Source organism: Juglans regia, chromosome 12 (genome assembly GCF_001411555.2).
Source record: "Juglans regia cultivar Chandler chromosome 12, Walnut 2.0, whole genome shotgun sequence".
NCBI classification, from domain to species: Eukaryota; Viridiplantae; Streptophyta; class Magnoliopsida; order Fagales; family Juglandaceae; genus Juglans; species Juglans regia.
This window is the reverse complement of record NC_049912.1, coordinates 28,705,347-28,729,521: the sequence shown is the minus strand read 5'-3', so window position 1 is coordinate 28,729,521 and position 24,175 is coordinate 28,705,347. Positions and strand designations below refer to the sequence as shown.

Below are 24,175 nucleotides of genomic sequence, written 5' to 3'. Positions count from 1 at the left end.
CAAGCAGATTTGAAAGAAAAATTACCATGATGAGAATGTTTCTAAACTCTAATATCACAACCATGTTTAAGAGTGATAAGGAAGTGATTAACTTCATGAAGCATAGTGGTGTCACCCAAATTAGAGGCGATAGGTATTTTCCATCTAGTAGATGAACAAATGGTTTTTCAATTCTCAAACCGGTATATAAAACACATCATCTATATAATTTAAATATATAGTAAGATTTAATTTTAAAATTTATCTTCTAATCAAATCATATTGTCATCAAACACTTTATTAAATATACTCTACATATTGGCTTGAAAATAAGAAATTTTCTTTACCATTAAAGTTCTTATTTAGAGATGTAAGGTTATTTTCGGGATTTGACTTTGGTCCAATTCTTATTGAAATTGACTCCGTTGAATTTGAGACACGACTCATAACAAAACACAATGAATCCATAACACTTCCTGTCGGAATGGAATTATCAAGCCTCGTGTCTGATGGCTCTTTTTTATTAACGCAATTGTTATATATGATCACAATTATCAAGAAAATAAAACAAATAAAAAAAAAAATCGTACGGTTGATTATGTAAACGATGACCATAAATTGGGCCTTTGGGTCTTGCCCCATTACTTATTTCCCTTCATTATGTCATTCCATATATATTATTTACGAGGCTCTACTTTATGCCAGTGATCAAGTAATTAATCATAGGTTACAAGTCTTCCCCATTCTCGGTCCTAATTAATGAGGCTTGCTTAAGTGTCAAACCATATGTATAAGATATTTATCTGGTACAAATAAATCGTCAATTTGGTCAGACGACACCAGAATCTTTGAAATCAAATCTACCGAAATCAAACTATAATATATATTGTACTAAAAAATAATTTTTTAAATTGTAAATCATTAATCTTCCTCAATATTCTGAGTAAGTTACGGATAAGCTTATCTGGGTCCTCAATATATCGGGTATTCATTCTATTCTACACATGAAATCCTCCTACGTACCGGGTATTGATGTCGCTAGTCTCAGGTGGGGGATTCCTCTAGAACAAACGGGTTTCAACCCAAAAATGGGTTCCTCCAGATACACGAAAAATAAAAGACACATGGGTGTTGGACATGTGTCGGTCCCAATTTAAAGAACTGAGGATTCAATGAATTAAATTTTCCTTCTTTTTTTTTTTTTTTTTTCCTTTTGCCTTGTCATTTTCTTTTACATTAAGCTGCTGCTACGGTCATGGATGCTCAACAAAGAGAATAAAAACATTGATTACAAGACCAACTCGCCTTCGAAGAAAGTCGGAGTGGGTAGTGTGTACCAGCTTTTATGTAGCATGCATGCATGGGGAGTGAGATCCCCCTCTACCAAGCGTTAGGGGAAGTTTTCTCACATTTATCACACGCACCAACTTGATTTGAGAAACAATTAAGAGAAGCTATTCCCATTATTCTGAGAATCAATAATCTATCCGTAACCGCCGCAATTCAGATCGAAAGGTCGGGCTGGAAATCAATGTCCTACGGGCAAGACTCCTTATGTCCTCCCGGGAGCAATCGCGTGAGATACGAACTAGCTCCCAGAGTGCACCTCCACTAATCATGTCCTTAGCATTTACTTCTGCAATTTATAAACCCAGACTTCTAAAGGAACAAGTCCCGGATATTTATACCATTCAATAAGTAAAAAGAAGTAGTTGTACCGTGTTGTGCCAAGTGGCAGAGTGCAAGCTCAATATGACGCCTGATTGGTGCAGCTTCATCATTCGCATTTTGTACAATCCATGGAAGTGCACCATCTTCTATCAAAAGAGATCTACTGCTATTTGTCCCTATAACGAGGCACCATATCAATTAAACTACAAATAGTAGAAAGACTTTGACATTAACAATAAATAGTTACCACATCCATTTCATGTCGATAAGATGTCCTATGGCAGATGCATGCATGATCTATATCACAATGGTAAAGAGAAAAAGATGCTGCTACAAATCCAAAAGTGAGGCACAGGTACATCTATCAAAATTGTCACTGCAACGTACAATTGCTTTTGCTAGAGTTATAAAAATTATCTCAACCATACACATATAATTGGGATAGAAAAACTGAATTGTCATTTAATGTTTCGTCTTTTTTCTCAGATTGGTTGGTGGAGAAAAACTCAGATAGGTTGGGATATTTACTTAACATCAATCAGTTTGAATATTTTATCCAATTCCATACCACCGCTAAGGTGATGGGCAGACAACTCCAGAAGCATCATTGTTAAAGAACTAAATAATGACTTGTGTGAGATCATTTAAGGTACCTACCTTGAGTAGAGGCCCGGGACTCGCATTTTGCAAAGTTAGCAATTCCACGTGCAACTTGAGACAGAACGTCAGGATGTCCACATCTCACAATTCCTAGCAAGGCCTTAATACCACCTTCAGACTTCAGCTTCGTTCGTAGCTTATCTACAGGATGAAGGGGGTGGGAAAAAGAGAGAAGAAAAAATAAAAATCAACAAATCATGATTCAGACTCAAAACACAAGCATACTGGAACATGGGAAGGCCAAAAACTCAAATGAGTCGAGCAATAAAAAACGGAAATATATTCTACAAAAGGTTATGAAACAGAGCAACAGGCATCAACAAGATCAACTAAGCCTCTACCTGCTGATTAAAAAACAACAGAAAAAGGTAAAAAAATTAAAGGTTATATTCTTTGTTAAAATATATGGAAACTAACTGCAACATTTCTATTTTCATCCACTAGGTTTCATCATTAGTAAGTAATTTAAAAACAAAGAAGAGAGTACTCAGTAGGTCCAGAAAGAATATTATGGTACATATAATGTTTCAAAGCATCTCTTCCTTCAATGCAAAGGTTCAGGACTGAATGTGCTTCCTGATTTATGTACAAAAATTCTTTCCACTTTTGTAACACATACTTCCCACAAGCTAAAGGGCCTATAGGGATAAAACATAACAAAAAAATAGAGAAAATGCAAAAAATACAGTATACCGTTGCCACATAGATTAGCAATAGCTCCAGCAACCATGCGTAAGGTTTGAGGATCCTCAGCATCAGCTGCTGTCATTGATAAAAGACTAATCCCTCCTTTGGCCATTATAAGTTCTTGATTGGCTTCTGCTATGCCAAAAAGGAAGCAACATAAAAAACTGATATTCCAAAGTGAACAAATCCCAACCCAATTGTAACAAAATTCAAAAAGAAAGAACAGAGATCCAACCCTCTCAAATATATATATATATATAGAGAGAGAGAGAGAGAGAGCAGAAAGTACCATTCATTGCAAGATTGGCAATTGCACCAGCTGCTACTCTGCGAACAGTTTCATCCTCAAAGCTTCTAAGAAGCATCAGCAAGGAAGTAAGACCCCCGGCTTCAACAATCTTTTTCTGGTTCACTTCTGCTTTTTGCATGGTGCGCACAAGTCATTTCTAACATCAAACTAAAAACAGGCTACAAGAGGAAATGCATCTAAAGAAAACCAATATGCATTCTAGGATATGGAATCACTTCAAAAATTAAAGAAGATTCTCTGGGATCCTGAAATGATCTCCCTCACACAACCTTATGAGATGAAAGCAATACACCCTATCAATTCATTGGGCAGGGTAGAATAGAAAATGGATAAAAATGAAATCGGGTTATAAGTTCACTTCTGTCATCAATTTGGGGAGTTCTCAAGGGATCCCATATTAGTTTGCATATATCATCATAATATATGATCGGTACATTAAGTATAATGTATCATACTTGAAATGTAAATTTGGCTTCCCTCATTATTCTTCAAGAACTGGGATGTTGCCCATATAAGAATCAGAACAAAACAAGCAAGCATCATTTCTAAGTCATACAAAAACAGAGGTTGGAAATACTACACCAAATTTTTGGAAAAAGAAGATTAGCATGAGGCTCCAACTCTATTTGCTCATTTTACCGCTTTTTTAGTGATAGTGATTAAAAAATTTCTCCTAACAAACATGACATTCAATCTATGCTAGTTATACAACAAACATAGATAGTACATGTGGGCATATATCTAATAACAAAGCACCCCCCAGAAAAAGTTACCTACCTTCAGCTGCTAGGTTAGCCACTACTTTTACAGCATGAATCCGTACATTGGCATCTTCTGACTCGAGTAGTGCCAAGATCTTTTGCAATCCAACTATTAAATTAATTGGAAAAAAAATAAGAGATACAAAGATTATATATAGGCCCAAATGAGATAAAGCTTTCAAAATTCTTCTATTACCTTGCTCAAAGAGTGTTGTAATTGATGCCTTCTGTCCATTTACAGCATCTTTAAGTTGGGGATGCCTAAATGGAGACATGGAAGAATCTAGACCAGTATACGCATTTCCAGAACCACCTCTGTCAAGATACCTTTTCATCTACAAACATAAAACAAAAGAAAATGGAATTAAATTTCTCTAAGATACACATGTAATATAGCTAACACTTCAGAGGGACAAGAATCCTCTTTTCCATCATAACTAGTAACCTAAATCATTTACTCTGCTAAACAAGGAGGTTTTTCACTCAAAAACATATCTTTTCTCTCTCATTATTGTCATTTAAGGAAGTAAATCTGGGAAAATCTAGTGAGCTCTCATGATATTCCCCCCTTCATGTCTAAATTGTTATAAAACTCCAAAATTATAAAAACCATGGATCCATTATGCTCTCATACAATTTGGGCATTTAAAATCTCAAATAACTCCACAATGGAGATAAAATCAAAATCAATCATGGAAACATCAACATATAAACTACAAACGAAATTTAATCCAAATACCTGATCAGCTTCAAAAGTCAGTTGCAGCAACTGACTTCGTAGTATTATTATTTCTTCTTCAAGTTTCTTCTTCTGATGCGCCTCATCCTCAAGAATTTTGTGAAGCTTCAAAACCTCAACACTTCCACCTGCCTAGTACACCGAGACAAACCCTTATATGCCATAAATTGCATGCTTGGAAGTTGACAAGATCCAGATGATTTTATTACAGATACTTCTTTAAGCAAGGCAAGGACCATACCTCTGACTGCCTATCTTGCCCTTGTTGACATTTACAATTTTTTACTTCTTCTTCAGCCACTTTTCTTAGTTTAATTTCCTTTTCAAGCAACTTTTGTAACTCAACAAGTTCCTCAGCAGCAGAGAGGCCAAGCCCCTGAACAGTAAACAAAATATACAAGATGATCTTTTATTTTTTATAAGTATAGTATGATCATTCTAAAATAGGTTATACTCTAATATGCCCATAATTAGAGACTACTTTTGACCTGAGCTGATGGACCAGACATTCACTGCCACCCCACCACCAAAAAAACACGGGAGGGTGCTGATGGATATAACCTCAACAGAATAAATGGTCACATTATGCTCCAACTTAGGACGAAAATTGCCTCTGTATTTCACGATAAAAGATTCTAGAGAGTCACATATGCAAAAGACAGTCATGAGACACACAAATGGGTCCAATATGATGTTGAAAATAACAAGGTGCATGTCTATTGTCTCAAAAGCATCCTATGACAAACAATCATTCAAAATCCCTCTTTCAAGAATACAACAACATAACAGACAAAATGTTCCAAAAGGAAGTACCTGTCCAATGCAATTACCGTCCGTGAAGACATCAAGATCACACTGTTGCTGATTCAACACCAACTTCTCCTCCAGCTGCTTGACTGATTCCATATAATCCATCTGGCATTTTAGCCTCTCCTTCTGAAAAAAAGATGATACAGAAATTAACAGCAAACAAATACAAATAGGAAGAAAAAAAAGCTAAGAACTTCAATGATCCAGAAATCTTTGCAACTGAAGGCCATGAAAGAAAAGAAGCGAAAGGAAAGGAAAATGCTCTAACATGGGTTCCTTTCAAGAGCATTTTTATGCTTTTTCCCCCCTCTTTCTCTAGCTCTTTGGGAGATCCAAATGAAGGCTACGCCGGGCATGACAACAATTAACAAGTAATAATGAAAAATAATGAAATTTCAATCATCCGGGTTGCAAATTGGCCCCCAAAGCCCCAGCTAGTTTGTTTGGACTAGCACTTGACATTCTTCAGCTCGTCCGAATGGATTAGAATTTAAACCACCAACCACCAAGTATGATGCAGCAGTATTCTAACATTTTTTTTTTATAAGTAAACATAGTTCATGATCACACACACAAACACCCCAACATCTACATATATATTTGAAGAAAAAATTCAAACTTATCACAGATAAGAGTGCTGTTCAAATAAATAGCCCAACAAACCTCTAATGCATCTGCAAAGCTTCTCTCGACCTCAGAGACTCGATTTTCCGCTTCTATATTTATTCTTTCTACTTCATCCTCAAAAGATTTCTGCTGCCTTTCATTTTCTGCAATGAGCTTGTCCAGTTGTACTTCAAGCCTCCTAGACAAACTTTTGTAATCAAATTCCTCCTTTATTTTCAACATGTTCTCTACCTTCATAGCCTGTGATTGATGGCACATCCAATAATTATTCTTGCAGACGTGTAATACGAACTCTCAATACAGTTGCCAGTTATATAAAAGGTGAAGACTAGGCATTGATAAAAACCAAATGATTTTTTTTATACTAGTAAAGGAAGAAGCTATTAAAAAAGATATGGAAAGAAAAGGAAGAAGGTTCAACATTCCAGCAAAGGGCCATCTAAATATAATAGCATAAATAAAAGAGTGACATGGTTTGTGGTAAGTTACAAATAACATTTAGAGCATCACATGTATTGGACACTTTGAAGCTAATCTTTGAAGTCTTCTAAATATAAGAACTAACCCTTTGTCCAAACAGTATGGTGCTTGTTGTCTCTCCCCGATGGCGTGGGGATGGGCCAATAGTGACAATTAATGATGTCCTCGCTGTGCCTGTGAGAAAATGCCCAATGTGAAGCATGGCCTATCTTAAATGTGCACATCCAAATCATGGTGCTTGATTAGCTTCAATGTGCACATCCGAATCATGCGAGTGTCTCAGACACCAATTTGACCATTAAATCAGGATCACATATTGACATGAGTATGAAAGAAATCACCTCCAAATGAATCTCTAAGCAACCTCGTAAGTTTTGAATCACGAATTGGAACATGAGCACTATTCTCTGCTAGAGCATTTATGCACTTCCCCAATGCACTAAGAGAGAGGTTGATAGACTTAGCTTCCTCTAACATATGTCCCTCACTTCCTGCAGTAAAGGATGAGAGACAATGTCGCAACAAAACTGATGAGTCTAACTCATATACAAAAGCATCAGAGTTGACATAAAGCAGATTCATCAAAAGCCATATAAGGCCCATAAGCCATTGCAATTTCATAGCTGTGCAAAATTCAGGAGGTGGACATTCGATGTCAAAACATTCTGGGAAGTAGATAACAATCACTCACAAAAAAACAAAACTCATTCTATTTTCTAGCAAGATTTCCATCTAAAACAAAAGTCTTTCTAAAGTAGCACTGTTCAAATTTTCTCCGCACTACTTTTTTCATGTATCGTTTTCCTTTATGTTTTAATGGACATAAAATAATCCATCTCTGGTGGCCCTGCACATTGTCTCCAACACTCCTACAAGTCAAAAATCCAAGTAAGACATAAACTAGATGCCAGCTCGTGAAGCTTTTACAGATATTGATGTGGCCTTAATTGTCTGATTCCACAGCCAAAAAAAAAAAAAACAGGTGCCAACTGCTAGAGAAACCTGGGGGCCTTGATCTCTTCATGTTATGGAAAGAATTTTAAAAAATCCAATAGCAACTTCAGCACCATTTACTTGCAAGAGAATTTCAATCATCCCAAAACTTCAGCACCATTTACAGGCATGAGAATTTCAATCATCCCAAAACAAAACTATTGATATGATTTGCCTCCAGAACAGAATTGCAAACCACAGTGCCATTACAGGCATGTAAATGCACAAGAACCCAGCTGTGTCCACGGATGGAAAGCTACCCCAAATTGTGTAGCCCAGTAGCCTATTATTATAAAAACAAATAACCATGTAGAATAACCATGAGAGAGGTCATGAGTGGGGCATTCACCTGACTTGTGGATACGCTCTGACCCTGCTAGATCTACTACAACTAGCTTGCTTTTCCGAACAAGTGGCTTTAAAGGTTTGGCCAAGTGAGAGATGTCACCATTTTCACTGGAAATGATATCTTCTCCATCCATGAAAGACCTTTTAACATGGACCTGTACAAAGGAACTAAAATGCATCAAGATCTACGTTGAGTAATCCACACCAGTAAAGAATTACCAACTGGATTCATGAAATGTTGTTGCAAGAACATAAAAAAGTATATAATTGAGAATTTATTGTATAATTGACAGCTGATGATTTCACCATCAGAATAGCATGACTACGAGAAGACTCAGTATTCAGTTTTGTGTTAGCAGCGATTCGATGAGTTTCCCCTATTCTTAGCAGCTCCAGAAAACTCTGCTGGTCCCTGATTTCTACAAGAGTTGCCCTTGGTAGTGAAACATCACCAATTTTTGGATCTTCCACAATAGGAATGTTATCATTTGCAGGATTGAGCAGGTCTTGCAGGGCCTCCATGTAAAGCTACATATGTTTGTCGAGAAAAAAAAAGTCATTTAGTAGACAGGACAAGATTAAAGAGTTTATTTTGAAAACAGAATCTTTATGTTTACACCAATGGTGAATAAGAAGTGAGAATATAAGATTCCCTTATGAAGAAATGCAACCAGAACAACCTGCAAAAATGAGACTGAGACAGAATCAGTCTCAGGAGAAATTTCTGCTAAAATATCCTCCATAGAGCGAACCATGATTCCGCGATCAGCTGTATCTTGCTCTCCCAGTCGTCCAAGAGTAAAAGTTTTACCAGTACCAGTCTGACCATAAGCCATCACAGTTCCATTGTACCCATCTAAAACACTCTACAAAATCATGGCCACATTATCAGATTGCTGCCAAAATTATGACATGATAATAGGAACATGTGATGGGAGATTTTATTCATATAAACTTAACGTGAAGAAAGGTAGTGAGCACTTGCCAGAACTAATATAATAGTACTGGCAGGTGAGGGGTACCAAATCATCTATAATAAACCAACTTTTTATTTAAAAGAGAAACAGCTTAAGGAAGTTCCACTGACAATCAAGATATGTAACACAAATAACAGACCTCAACAACAGGCTTAGCGACAACTTCATAGACACGCTTCTGGGATGCAAATTCAGTAAGAACCTCGTCAAATTCATAAGTGTCTGAATCCCAATTGTTTTTCCGAAGTTTCAACCTTTTGAGCTGAGGTAGGGCAAATCCCAAAATGATTATACACCACAACCAAGTAATAAAATACCAGAAAGCTAAAAAATTAAGAGAGAGAAAACATGCAAGGGAAGACACGACAACACAACTACTAAGGGCACATGTAGAATCTAAAAATTGAAACTAGACTCCCACTAGGAGCACCTCTGGCTGCAACTCCACACAATCAGCAAAATCTGCATCTGCCGCCAATTCTTCAGCATTTCGAGGTCGTAGTCTTATAGCCACTCGAACTCTTCCAGGTACTGTTTGAAAAAAAAAAAAAAACAACAGTTGGCATCCCGAAGTCCATTGTTTTTTCATTCATGTGGAGGTCATTATACATACAAAAACATATGTTGCATGTATACATAAAAAAATATATAATACACATATTTGGACAGTTGCCACTTGAGCCAAGGGCTACGAGCAACAAAAGGAGCGGGAATGGGAAAGCTAAAAATTGTTAACACTTCATTGAACGTTTGCAGAACATATCAACTTATCACCAGTATGGGATTCAAACCCAGCTGTCATTAATCACGAATTAATGACATAACGAACGAGATAACATCCAACGTGACATCCGCCATCGACACTCGTTCAGGGTATTATTTCCCTCCAGCATAACAGGTTATTCGAGACCCTAACAATCCACAATCCAGCAAGGATCAGAGAAGATCAAGCCATGAGACAAGCCACATATAAATAGAGGTCCAGGACACGTCTGAGGTAACTTCTGAACCTCGAAAATTTAAGAATATACTCCACACTCTACACTGATTTAGGCATCGGAGGTCTCCCCTACCACATCTAGCCCCTCTCGTCTTCTTGTTGCAGCTAACTGGAAGTCGTTAAGCAGAGATATGAAACACGTTCGTAACAATCAGGGTAAGCGTTTCTAAATAATTCTTCGAAATCTTCCAGAGTTCATTGATACCCCACACATGCGAGGGCATCAATCTCAAAAGCTAAAAAAAAAACTTGAAATGATAATAATAACACGAGCATTATCTTCAAATTACCTCGATCAAAAATCGAAAAATAACGATTACAAAAAAAATGAAATTGCATTGCAAAAGATAAGAATGTAGAAATATGAAGTTACGAACTGGACCGTTTTCGGAGAATGGAATGAAATTCACCTCCGTCGCCGTCCTTGGAAGCGAAAGAGGCGGGGCTACTGCGGCGGAGGGCGGATCCCGAAGAGTGAGACGGAGTAAGCCTGGATTTAAACGACGACGATTTGATGTTCGCTACCTGGACTGGCCGATCCACCTTCATGCCACTACTTCCCCTGTGAGCTCCATTTCTATTTGCACTCGAAGCCATATGAAAAAGAAAATTAAAAAAAAAAAAAAACTGAAAATCAGTACATTCTCCTCCGATACTCAAAACAGTCCCTCCTCCATTAAAATGAAGAAATATAGGCAGAGAGGGGAGAGTTTGATTGGTGCTTCGGATTTGGTGTTTGGGTGGTTTCAAAGCACATTTTCAAACATATATCAAGTAAGAAAAGGACGTGCAACGCCGGAAAAAGACAGCAGAGGGAGGACCCGGAGGAGTCCCACCGTCTCAGATCGGTGGGTCCCACTATTTTTAGAGGTTTGGGTTAGGGGATGAAATTACGAAAGTGTCTTCATAGATACTTATTACTGTTCACATTGTTATTACTGTTCATCACGTGGACTATTCACATTGTTATTACTGTTTCATTAAGCACCGCGTACATTGCTGTAACGTCCGGTACAGCGCACACTCAAATAATACGTATGAAATGTCACTTGAAAGTTAACGAGTAAGATTACGGATCTAAATTTTATTTTGATAGAGTATAAATTTTATTGAGTTTAATATTAGGTTAAATTATTTAATGAACTAAGTGAAATTGCCGAAAAATTTAAAAGACGAATTAAACTATTTTAGCAATTGTGTTGAGATCCATGAAAATACAAGCAAGCCAAAAAAGAGATGAGGTGGGCTGCTATAACCAATCCAACCCAATTAATAAGACTCACAATCGATTGCTCTAAATTGAGAGACGTAAGTGTAATTGCTCTAAATTAATAAGACTCACGTGGAGCTCCGATATAAGATTGGAGCTCGACGTGCACTCGACGTGGCGCTCGAGCGGAACTCTTTCAGAGAGGTTCGCTCGACTTCCGCTCGACTTGTCGCTCGAGCAGAACTCTTCCAGAGAGGTTCGCTCGACTTTCGTTCGACATGTCGCTCGAGCCAATGTTCAATACAACGTGTGCTCGACTTGCGCTCGACACTTCGCTCGAGCGCAAGTGTTCAGTAAAAAAAATTTGGGAGTCGGAATCGGAGCTTCTTGGAGCTCCGACTCCGAATAGATATTCGGAGCTACTCCGAATTCCAATGACTCCGACGAAGTCGAAGTCAGAGCGGAAGTCGGACGGAGTCGAAATTTTCGAAATTTTGCACACCCCTACCCATGCATGTACATGTTTTCCTTCTCCTAGGATTTTCAACGGCAACTATACATACCACACGTTAGATAAAACAACTTTCTTTCTCCCATAATAGGGTTGCCGTAAATCTCTATTGAAGTCTCTCTTTCCATGCACGTCGTTGCACTGTGAATAACCAACTAGCACCTTTTCACGACCACCACCACCTCTCAGGTGGCACTTTTTCTTTTTCCATATTATTTTTCTCACATTCCAGCATCTAGCATGGGACCACCGTGAAACAGCCATGCTGCCCTTTCCCCTTCCCCAAGGCAAAGCTGCAACATCAAGTCATTGCTGTTGGAAACTTGCACATCCTCTTCATCACAGAAGTCCAACTCGAGTACGCCCACCGTACGAAACCAACCTATCCAAAATAAAACCACTATGTGATAGCCCACTGTCCAACCCACGTGAAACTGGCAGCCACCTATATAGAGAACCAAATACATCTCTATTTTTGCCCCTTAAAATAGAGCACCTACTTCTCCACTGTGAGCCACTGCAAACCACCATCACCGAGAGTCAAACACGTCGGAAACCGCACATAAACCATCGCCAAAAGCTTCCTGTCACCCCCAGACCGTCCCACACCTTCTCGTTGTCTCGTGGTGAGCTTTCTCTCTCCCTCACATTGCTCTCTCTATTTCTCTCTCTCCCCCTCTCTCTTTCTCTCAGTGCTCTTCCACCTCGCTGACCACCCACGACCGCTACCTAGTCCCTTACTCCACCGCACGCCTGCTTCCCTCTCTGTAAGCCTCAAACGTACCACCCCTTTTCTATTGCTTGCCTTGTTTTCAAAATAGGAAATATTTCTTTGGTCACATGTAAAGCTTGGCATAAAGTAGAGTAATTCTTTAGTTACAAACCAAAGTTTAAACTTGTATTTTTATATTGGGCGTGATTTTTACCATGGGCCTTAGTTGATTTGTAAAATTAGTATAATATTTTTAGTGGGTCTAGTCTCACTTGATATTAGTACAAAAATTTTATTTTACAATTAATGTATTAGTCGGAGGAATTAAATGGATAATGATGAAATTTGGAAAGTAATGATATTTTAGGGTTAAGAGAATTTTGGAAAAATATGTTATTTTAGTATTTCAAGTTTAAGTATCGAAATACATATTCGATCAAGAATATACGGAAGCTACGTGACTATTTTATAGGTGACGATTAATATTTGTTCGACACTATTGTGAGAAAATTTTGAAAAGTTAAAAATTCAAGTAAGCAAGATTCATATGCTATACTTTGCATAAAAAGATTGGACTGAGATTGATTTTATGAAAAATATACATATTTTGTTATGAAAAAAAAACAATTTGAAAAACAACATCGGTCATTTTATATGTATTCGCATGAAATTATGTTTAAGAAGATAAAGTATTTTATGTTATGACTAGTGTAGACATGAATTATTTTTGGCATTCTGTTTCTGAACTGTGTAAAAATAGCGAATATGAAAATTCGTGCATGATTATATGAAGATGATTTGAATTTATTATGTATTCTGACATGAAATGATGTGATTTCTGAAAAATTCTAGCATGACATTTTATTTTTGTTCTGTTCTATTTTTACTTTACCACGGGTGTAAAACTGTGGCATGTTCGGGTTGGTACCAATTTTTATGTTTCTGGTGCATCCACTTTGGAAGTAAAAGTAGTTTTTTGCGTGGTATTTCTTGTGTGCACACTCAGAACTCCAAGAATAATAAGAAAAACATTTCACATTTTGTTTCTGCTTGGTTGGCCGTCGTTGTTTGCACAACCCTATCAAGGGGTTAAATATAGAATTATGTTATGATATGATATTTCAGTTATGATAAGCCAGATGAATTTTAAATAAGAGTACTTTTTAACTTTCGCTCTGATATTTTTGATAACATGTTCTGATTATTTATTATGAAAATAAAAATGTATTGTTTTGTATTATGAACTCTGCAAATGCTTATGTTTACATACTAGTATATGTTTTTTACTTATTGAGTTGTTGATAACTCACCACTTATCTTTACAATATTTTTTAGATAATTTTGATGGTTCAACTAGAAATCAATAGTAAGAAGTGTAAGCAAAGTTTGATAATTGTAGAGGAATAAGTGTCAAATGGTACAACTATTCATTGGAGAGTCTTATTTAGTAGATTTATTATTTTATGTTATTTTGGTATTTTGAGTCATAGATATGTCTAAGTCTTTGTGGAATTTTTAATTTATTTTATTGAAGTATTTATTTGGTGTCCATATGGAGAAACATGAGTATTTGTGTTGAATATATAAGTTGATAGTATTTTAAATTGTATTATTGGAGATGATTTTAGATATCGGGAGCTAACTCTCCAGACCTCCGAGATCGAGACGTTACTACTGCCACTATTTTTTGTGTATAAATTGTGTACCCCTATTATTATTGTTTACGAGATTTATTGAGAGTTGCTATATATAATTTCAAGAATATAAATTGTGCATACTTTTTTTAATAAAAGTGAAATTTATTATTGAAAAAATAGTTTTTTTATCTGGATTTATTTATTATTTAACAGAAAAGTACACGAGATTTAAAAATCGTAAATATTATTTTTCTTTAAAAAAAATAATGATTCAATGTTTGTCAAAATAAGAATAATACAGCCGAAAATAACCCAATCGACCGCAAAATGTGCTTATTTGTTGTAGTGTGCAAGAAGTGCAGAAGAAAAGGGAATAATAATATAAAAGATTTTTTCCTTAGGACACAATCGCATATACATTAGGGGAATAGCCTTCCACGTCTATTCATTAGCTTCTTTCAGTAATTAATTAAAAAACAAAAAAACACAAATTTACGTGATACTATATAAAGAAAAATTCTATTCTTAAGCTTCATACATCACATACCATCTTTTTTATGATTTTTTTAATTTTATTCTCTTATCAAATATGTGGTATATAAATTATGAGTAGAATAATTCAATTATTTTAAGAATAATAAAATCATAAAAAAATTTTAAAAAAATAAAAAAATAAAAAAAATTATGATATGAAGTGTATGGACTTATGAATAGCAATGCTCCTATATAAATGGTGGTTGCCCAAGTGATGAACAAACTGCAGACAGACACTAGGGAATCCATACATTATGAAAAGCATCAATTAAATGCGGAGATTTGGCGTGATGATTAGACAGTGCAAAAAGCAACTTTACTTAGTTTTTAATGAATGCACATATGCCTGCATGGTAAGCAAAAGAACAAAAAGTTTCCAATTGCCAATGTTTAAGGTACACTCCCACGTGTAATTTCAAATGCTCGTGAGGCGCCAAACAAGCGATTTGACTTCAAATTACAAATAAAATTTCACTACCCACCCCTACCAAATATTATAAAATAAAAATCTGGTGAAAAACGTTGTATTTAAATGTTAAGATAATTTTAAGTAATTTCAAGAGTGAAATTTAAAACTTTGAAAATTTTGAAAACCTCCCATCACATTATTATAATTTTTTTAAATTTCTATATAAAATAAAATAAATAATTCAACTTTTTTAAATTTTAAAATAAAAAAAATATATTCTAATAATATTTTACTCAACTTTTTAACTTTAATCTCAACTCATCTCTAAAAACAAACGAGCCATCAATTAATTTATAAATAATATTAATTTATAAATTTTATTAAAATATATTTAAATATAAATATATTGATATATATTTGAATATATTAAATAAATTGAGATATATTTTTTATTAAAAATTAAAAATATAATAGATTCTATTAATGATTAATTTAAGATAAATTGAAATGTCTTTTAAGCAAGACTCAAGTTTATATGTTAATGTGATTTTAGATAATCTATAAATAGCGGTAAATAAATAATAAATAATTTATAAATAATAATATAAAACCACTTCACTTTTTTTTTTCTAAGCTAAAACTACTTCACTTTATCAAACAAACCCTATTCTGGTTGGGTGTATCAGATAAAAAAAAATCTTCCTTGACTGATGACGCGACATCCCCCGTTGACGCGTGTTACTAGACTTCCTTTTGAATACAAAACCATGTCGTCTACGACTCTACACCTTAAACTACGAAGGTGGAGTCCATGAAGTTGTACGCTCTGACTGCGAGTGGGACACTTCTTGTTAATCAATCTCTGTCCATTCACTGTCACACTCAAAACACTGCCACTCGGTGCAACAAAACCCTAAAACACTGCCTCCCTCGGTTACCTTAACCCCCACCTGCTCCTCTCTCGAAGCAAATCCAACCACTCGCTCTCCGCAATCTGACGGCATGACCCACCTCCTTTAACAAACACCGTTCGCCGCGACCCTCGCCACCGACATTTCCACTACGGTTGTTATTCCCGTCACTATTCATTGAAAAATACCACTTCTGCCACCCCCGGCACTTCTCATATTCGCGTTTTGAATCCCTGAGAACGACGTTACCGAGCTTTTTACAGACCTTCAATTTTTCGGATCGGGTTATCGGGTCCTGGTTTGTTCTCTAGCTGCAGGCGAAGAAATGGCTACCTTGAACTTTGAACTTGAAGAGCTATAGCTTGTGTTCGATTCCGAGGGGCTCTGCTCTCCAGTCTCCGCGTCCCCATTATGGGGATAACTATAGGAGGTTAATCTGATTAAATTAATCCATTATCTAGCTATTAATGTATTGACTTATAATCGTTTTCTTATTTATATTCGTATATTTTAGCCGTTTTTAGGCTTTAGTTATTTATTAAACAAACCGGAGCCGTTTCCTTTCTATATTAGTTTTTATCGTTCCATTAACGCCAGCTAAATGACTTTTTTGTGTTATAATTATTATTTTTTAGTGTTATGGCGTTCAGTCCACGAAATTGTAATGACAGGCAGAGTTTAATCAACTTTGATGATTTCTTCTATACGGGTTTCTTCGGCCTTGTTTACGATGTGTGCTACTTTCAGCTGTTTTTTGGTTGCATACTATGAATCAGGAGAAATCTTGTACATCATGTCCATGTGTGTTTTGTTGATGTTTTCAGTGAAGAATTTATCTTTGCTAGTAATTAAATTGGGCTGGGTTGGTTGTAATTGTCAGTATCCGAAAAACATTTTTGGTGAAAAGTCTTTGTTTTAATCCACAAGCTTTTTGTTTGTTTTGATGCTTCAGTATTTCATCTTGAATCCATAACATTTTGTTTACTGACCTCCTCCGGCTTTTTTTCCGTCGAGACTTTAAGCTAGAAAGATTCCTGCATTTAGCACTAGACCTCAGTATCGATAATCGAATGAAGTGCAATTTCTGTTTCACCATAGTTTCTTCTGTATATTTATTGCGTTTTTATTTTATTTTATTTTTTGTTCGCTTAATTGATCTTTATAAATTTCTATATGTTTGTACCGAGGACAATCGTTTTGCTGGTCTAATGTTAGATGGAAAGATGCCACTTCTTGCCACGAACTCTTTTTTGCTTAGTTTACTAATCACATTTTCTCAATTGCTATGAGGTAGGAATCCAGAATGGAGGTCTCTGCAAGCGGCTCTAATACCTAATTTCCGTCTTCCAATGCGCAGTTTGGAGGTTAAAAATAGGTACACTATGAATATATATTTCCTGCGTGGGTGCAATTGGCATATCAGATATCTAAATGGTAGCCATCTGTTGTGGCATAACTTTTTAATGTCTAAGTGTGGGTGTGAGTGTGTATGATATACTTGTATTTTAAGAGGAAACACTTCTGCTTTGATTAGGTTCTCTGAGAGAAGCCTATATAACATTTGCACGTTACCTGTATTTTGCGTTTTTAAAGCCTCCAAGGTTTATTAAAGCTTGAATTATCCGCTTGTACTTTATTCCTGAATTGTTTGAATAGATGTTAAGATATAATTGAAATATATAAATCTACCCCTTCCCATCACCTTAAGCTTTTGAGAAAGTGATAATTTCACATGGTATCAAAGTAGAGGTTCTGAATTATTTACTGAAATAGTTGGTGCAACTGTTGATGTTGAGATATCTGCTTCTTTGTTTTAGAGAATTGTTGCCATAGATGGTTATTTGTGCCCTAAGGCATCTGACCATGTTTGCAGGACATCGGCAGAGGGTATAAAGTCTCTTAGATTGATAACAGCAATCAAAACTCCATACCTACCTGATGGTAGATTTGATCTAGAAGCATATGATGATTTGTTGAACATGCAGATTGTCAATGGAGCTGAAGGTGTTATTGTCGGTGGCACAACTGGCGAAGGCCAATTGATGAGCTGGGATGAACATATAATGCTTATTGGCCATACAGTCAACTGTTTTGGAGGAAAAGTCAAGGTAATTGGAAACACTGGAAGCAATTCCACAAGGGAAGCAATTCATGCCTCTGAACAGGGCTTTGCTGTTGGGATGCATGCTGCCCTTCACATTAATCCTTACTACGGCAAAACCTCGTTGGAGGGCATGGTTTCTCACTTTGAAAGTGTCCTATCTATGGGCCCGACCATCATATACAATGTGCCTTCACGGACTGGCCAAGATATTCCCCCCCGTGTGGTTCACACTATAGCCCAGAGTGCCAACTTGGCTGGTGTCAAGGAGTGTGTTGGAAATGATCGGGTTGAACTGTATTCAGAGAATAGGATAGTGGTGTGGAGTGGGAATGATGATCAATGCCATGATGCTAGATGGAGCCATGGGGCAACTGGGGTGATATCTGTTACTAGCAACTTGGTTCCTGGTTTCATGAGGGAACTCATGTTTGGAGGAAAGAACCCTTCACTGAATGCGAAGCTTATGCCTCTGATTGAATGGCTCTTTCAGGAGCCAAATCCTATTGGCTTAAACACAGCTCTTGCTCAACTTGGAGTCGTGAGGCCAATTTTCAGGCTCCCATACGTGCCTCTTCCTCTGGCAAAGAGGGTAAAATTTGTTGATTTGGTGGAGGAAATTGGCCGGGAGAATTTTGTTGGAGAAAAAGATGTTCAGGTTCTTGATGACGATGACTTTATACTAGTCCGTCGGTATTAATCTATTTTTCTTGCTCTAGATCCTTGTTTTTGGTTTAGAAGTGCTAGTTGGAGGTTTTTTTTTTTTGGATTTTTTACCCATTATAAAGTCATAATGCAGTTTCTTGATGCATTTTGGTAGTTTTAACTTATTATGACAATGGATATATATATATTTATATATATTCTTTTAATCGGCACTTATGGCAATGAATCTGAAGTGTTTTATCATTGCTAAAGTGTACGAGGCATTTGGACTGATATTCCTGATGTAGCACTGAACCTGTGATGATTTGGTAGGCCTGAATGTTTTTAGAGGAGTGAGTGGGTTGTTGCCTGTTGGTGCTTCTATCAAAGTACTGACTGTAATTGATTTGCTTAAGAAGATGGAGCTCGCTGGATCTGATAGTGGAGCCAAAAACTTTGCGTGCTGTACCTCAAAAAAAAGAAAAAAACCTTTGCGTGTTTTCTCGTTCAAACTGTTAACGGGAGCAACGCAGTACGGACGCGACGATTGGTCGTTGTATGCTGCTGAGGCTTTGCTAATGGGCCAGGAGGCCCACTTTGGCATAGCGAATTGTTCCCTGAGCCTGAAGTGGCTCATGTCTGGACTCTGAACGTCGTAAACCTGGATTCTAATCCTTAATTTGGCTATCTAGTTAAGGGTCTTGGTTGAGGCTGTGAGATTTTGTTGTTGACTTTAATTCACTTTTACATTGCAACCCTCTAAACAAAAATAGACATTTTGGTTGACCTTAATGATAATCAGACAATAACTTTCTCCAAGGCAGGTCTTTTTTTTCCTTTAAATAACCTTCCAAATCAGAAGTTATAGTCATGAATCATGATTAATTAAATTACTGTTGAGCCAAAGCAGGACTTCTTATGTAATCCATCATCCTCTCATTATGCTAGCAATGCTCAGATTACATTAGACTAAGAGAAGTGTTATAGAGGATTACACAAAAATAAATTTATAAAATTACGTGATTTCATATGATTGATTAAATCTACTTTACAATAACAATAGTTTTACAATCTAGCGTATCACATCATGTTACGGTTATTTTATAAATTTACTTTTGTGTAATTTGACTGTAGCTTGAGTATTTCTCACTATCTTGTTCGGAGCATGCTCTGAAAACCCTCTCTGAAAACTCAGTAACGCAAGATTATAGTCAATTAACAGTGCATAGTTGTAACATCACTACGCGCGTTCTAATACTCATAAAAAAAAACACAGATAGTCAAGCCATTCATGGAAGGCCAATATCATTATTAGTTAACCCCTTTCTTCGTCTTCTTCTTCCTTGCCATAATCATTTCAGTTACCAAGTCTAATTTAAGCTAAGAAAACCAAAAGAAAAAATAGAAGAAAAAAAGAGGAGAGAGGATTCATTGAGACAGCCCCTCAAAAGATCAAAGAAATTAGGCTCCCTACTCCTTCGTAAATCTTTTTGTTTTCTGCATAGCAGCGTAGCAATACCATGGTATGTGTTCATGTTTGTGATTGTTGTTGCTGTTTCTCCTGAGGGAGCTTTTTCTGGAGCTGAAATAACAGGGTCTGGTTCTCTTGCTGAAGCAGCACAGCTTGCCGTCTCAGCTTCTCGTTCTCTTCTATGATGCTTCGGTTCTCCAGGTACAATTTCAAGTTCTTGACTTCCATCTCTGCCTTCGCTATCCTCAGCCTTTTCTTCTCTTTTGCTTCTTTCATTAATAGTCTTCTTTTCCTGTTAATTTACACGTATATATATAACTCTGTTGAGAGAGAGAGAGAGAGAGAGAGAGAGCTGAGTTGTGGAGGAAATAACCTGCTAAGCCGTCCAACTCGAAGGTTTTGTGGCTTTGACGACCGTGGAAGGCAAAAACCAGAACACAGGGAACTACGTGGGATGGATGAAGAGTGAATGCACATCTTTTTTTCCCCCTAAAATTCTGCTTCTTTGTTGGAGAAAAACCTTACAGGAGCTAACCAGAGAGATGGGGTTGTTTATAGGCAAGTGAATAAAGATCAGCAGCGAATAAAAATGTGGGTTGTAAGCGACAGCTCTTGGACTTTAAAGAGGACACTTAATACTACGAACCATGTAGCTGTCACACCGTTTATAAATGCACATGTGAGAGAGAGAGACAGAGAGTGGCAAGAGAAAAATATTTGGTTTACATATAAATTTTATAAAAATAAACTTCTAAATTGATATTCAATTTGTAAGTTTAATTTTATAAAATATCTTTATAGAAAGCATTTTTAATAGATAGTCAAAATTAAAAGATATTTTTTATGAATATGAGAGAAATTTAACTTTTAACTATTCTATTAACATAAATCTTTATATTAGAATTGCTATTTTTTCATTATATAATAATAAAATAATATAAGATGAATTTGATTTTACCTATTCACATCAAATCTCTATATTGGATTATCTATTTATTTATTATATAGTAGTGAGTAATTAATAATTTTAAAAATATTTAATTTTATCATATTTTACTATTCTACCTATTATATATTAATTAATAATCATATTCTAATTAAATTAATATATCACTAATTTAAATTAATATATCAATGCATGAACCCAGCCCCCAACACATGAATCCAACCATTGTGATAAAATATGTGATAGAAAGAAATAGAAAGAAAAATAATCGATAAAATATGTATTTAATATATGTACAATAACTTTCAAATTTAAAAATTCTTTTAAAAGTAATTATAACTAAATTTGGCTAATCCATTATGATCACATTTTGTGCTCTAATAACTAAATATTGATTTAATTTTTAACTAATTCATTGAAGATGCTCTTAATACTTCTCTCCACTTGGTGCATGGACTCGTAATTACATAAGCGGATATGAAATCATCATTTATTTCAAAATTTTAAATTAATGAAAAGAAAGATTGGTACGTTTATAATATAACATAAATACATATGAAAAAAAAATGGTTTCGCTATGTATACATGGGCTTCACCTATTACATTTGATGAATACAATTTTAAAAAAATGGCTTCTTTTAATTTATTTTAAGGGATGAGATAAAATGAGAAACCTATAAATAATAATAATATAGTTTGTATGATATTTTATGAAGTTTTGAAAAATAAAAGAAAAAAATTAAATAAAAATATTATAAAGTTAAAATATTGTTAAAATATTATTTTTATTTTGTAATTTGAAAAAGTTAAATTATTTTTAATTTGAAAATTTGAGAAAATTGTAATGATTAATTTAAAAATATTTTTATTTGAGTGAAATTTAGAAATGAGATTAAGGGCTTGTTTGGATTCACAAGTTATCTCAGCTCATCTCAACTCATCTCAACTCATCTCACTACTATTCATTACTATTCAGCAACTTTAACTCATAAATCTCACTACTATTCACAACTCATCTCATTATTATTCACAATCCATCTCAACTCATCTCAAGTCATCTTCGAATCCAAACATCTCCTAAATGAGAAGGGATGGGATGAAAACGATTTCCAAACGTGTCCTAATCTGATTACTTTTTCTAGGAGTCCAAGCTGAATCCTTAACTGGGCAGTGGGTTGAATCACATTGAACAAAGTAGGAGGGTTAGTTTTATCTGAGTCTCGGTATATTTAATTAAATATTTTATATTTTATTTATATAAAATAAAAATTAAATTATTTATCTTGATCGATTTAAGCTTTTGAATCAAAGTGATGATTTCTGAGTAACTTTTTTGAATTCTAGAACATTTCTCCTTCAGTTTGAAGACCGTCGGGATCCTTCTTCTACACATGACGTAAAGGCTTATGTCTGTCATGGGAAGACGACTTTGATATGATCTTGTTGGGCGGGCTGGGGTTAGGGTTGGCATCAGTCTCTGTCATTGATTCGAGTCTGCTTACGTTCGTGAACTTAGCCATTACAAAGCCATATAATAGCACTCAGTACTGAGTCTAATGCAACCCACTAAGGAATATTGGTTTAATTTACCAGAATTCTTGCCTGCAAATTACTGGGGCTACATGAGCTCCCATTAATGACTTTCTGTGTATCTTGATGATGACGATGGTAATGCGATGGTAATGGCTCGATCTGTCGTTTCCTGATCATGCATGCTTGTCTACATGAAATGAAATCTATGTCGTATAATTAGCTCTATAATATGAACGTACAGCATATGATAAAAAAAGTTATTACTTTTTTTCGTCATGCTCAGTGATCATTTGCATCCATTTAAAAAGATTAGATTTTTTGTAGTCCTTTCTGGCAAGATAATTGCCATGCAAATATATCATAAAAGGATTTGTTAGACTAGGTAATCACTTCATGTTAATCCAAACTTCATGAGAAGAATGCAAATGGAGGTGAATTTCACCTACAAATCACATGTATTTGGAGAATGATCAGTAGATATTTGGAAGGAAGGGAAAGGTTATGAGGATGAAGGGTGATCATGAGTAGTCAGTGTGGTTAGGTTCTCTCCTTTTGTCCCTTTTTTTCTCAGTACTGTAATTGATTGAGTACCAGAGCCATGCTCATTTTATTTGGAAAATGAACCAACCCGCCCCCCGAACCAACCCCCCAATCCACTGCAGGGTATTATCATAAGAAAAATTTTATTCAACATCTTATGACATAGTATTAAATGATAAGTTTACAAATAAAATATAATAAATAATTTTTATTCATCTATTATTATATTATAAAGATGATAAAAAAATGATGAAAATTAAGATGATAAGTAGTATTACTCGTATCGTAATAATGATGAGGGTGGTGGTTTTTGTCCAATTTCATCGGCTGAGCCACTTCACATGGTCCTCAACTTGCTGATTGGCAATTGACCTGAGAAAATAAACTAGTGCTTCTTATTTCTTGGAAGAAGCAATCAGACTGCTCAGGTTTATCTAGAAATTATAAAACTAAATGGCCAATATGGAATTGCAATCTTTTATTTTTTGACAAAATAAAAATGAGAGAGAGAGAGAGAGAGAGAGAGAGAGAGAGAGAGAGAGAGAGAGAGAGAGAGAGAGAGAGGGGGGGGGAATAAAGTAATCATGACTTTTCATTTTATGTAAAATATACACCTCTTTCTGCATGTAGGTGTAAAATAGGGGAGGGATCCTACCCTTCATAATGCCTCTTTGAACAAGGACCACTAGCTCGATCCTATACTCATTTCTTGCATTACTAACACCAAAGGCCTTGCACTACCATACGAGGCATGTGATGAGGATGAAGGTCGTGGTAGTCAACTAAGAAATGAGACCTCTCTCATAATCAAAATGATCTAATTGCCTTATATATTTTGGTTATGATGTTCATAGCACTTGGAAATTTACTAAATCTCTTTATTTGAAATGAATATCTTCTTATTAATGATTGATATTTATATCTTGTGCCACCCCCACATCCTCAATAATGTTTCCCATCATAATATTGACAA

The 24,175-nt window shown here is 35.6% G+C and overlaps 2 protein-coding genes and 1 long non-coding RNA gene across 3 annotated transcripts; 1 reads left to right on the top strand and 2 right to left on the bottom strand.

The window, feature by feature from the left end:
• Window positions 1-1,267: 1,267 nt before the first annotated feature.
• On the bottom strand, window positions 1,268-10,783 carry LOC108980489 (kinesin-like protein KIN-UB). The gene is made up of 19 exons (XM_018951428.2): window positions 10,453-10,783; window positions 9,473-9,573; window positions 9,182-9,304; window positions 8,746-8,931; window positions 8,372-8,593; window positions 8,067-8,220; window positions 7,066-7,215; window positions 6,810-6,898; window positions 6,281-6,484; window positions 5,621-5,743; window positions 5,049-5,183; window positions 4,808-4,939; window positions 4,265-4,403; window positions 4,085-4,177; window positions 3,287-3,412; window positions 3,004-3,129; window positions 2,308-2,451; window positions 1,698-1,826; window positions 1,268-1,615 (listed from the first exon to the last, which is right to left on the bottom strand). Exons 1-19 carry the CDS (start codon window positions 10,637-10,639, stop codon window positions 1,455-1,457), a joined length of 2,724 nt encoding a protein of 907 aa, XP_018806973.1. The 5' UTR covers window positions 10,640-10,783; the 3' UTR covers window positions 1,268-1,454.
• Window positions 10,784-16,313: 5,530 nt separating this feature from the next.
• On the top strand, window positions 16,314-19,019 carry LOC108980477 (4-hydroxy-tetrahydrodipicolinate synthase, chloroplastic). Its single transcript, XM_018951416.2, has 3 exons — window positions 16,314-16,396; window positions 17,261-17,341; window positions 17,840-19,019. Exons 2-3 carry the CDS (start codon window positions 17,316-17,318, stop codon window positions 18,765-18,767), a joined length of 954 nt encoding a protein of 317 aa, XP_018806961.2. The 5' UTR covers window positions 16,314-16,396; window positions 17,261-17,315; the 3' UTR covers window positions 18,768-19,019.
• Window positions 19,020-20,264: 1,245 nt separating this feature from the next.
• LOC108980483 lies at window positions 20,265-20,771 on the bottom strand. The gene is made up of 2 exons (XR_001994401.2): window positions 20,557-20,771; window positions 20,265-20,475 (listed from the first exon to the last, which is right to left on the bottom strand). It is a non-coding gene; the product is annotated as an uncharacterized LOC108980483 (long non-coding RNA).
• Window positions 20,772-24,175: the final 3,404 nt, after the last annotated feature.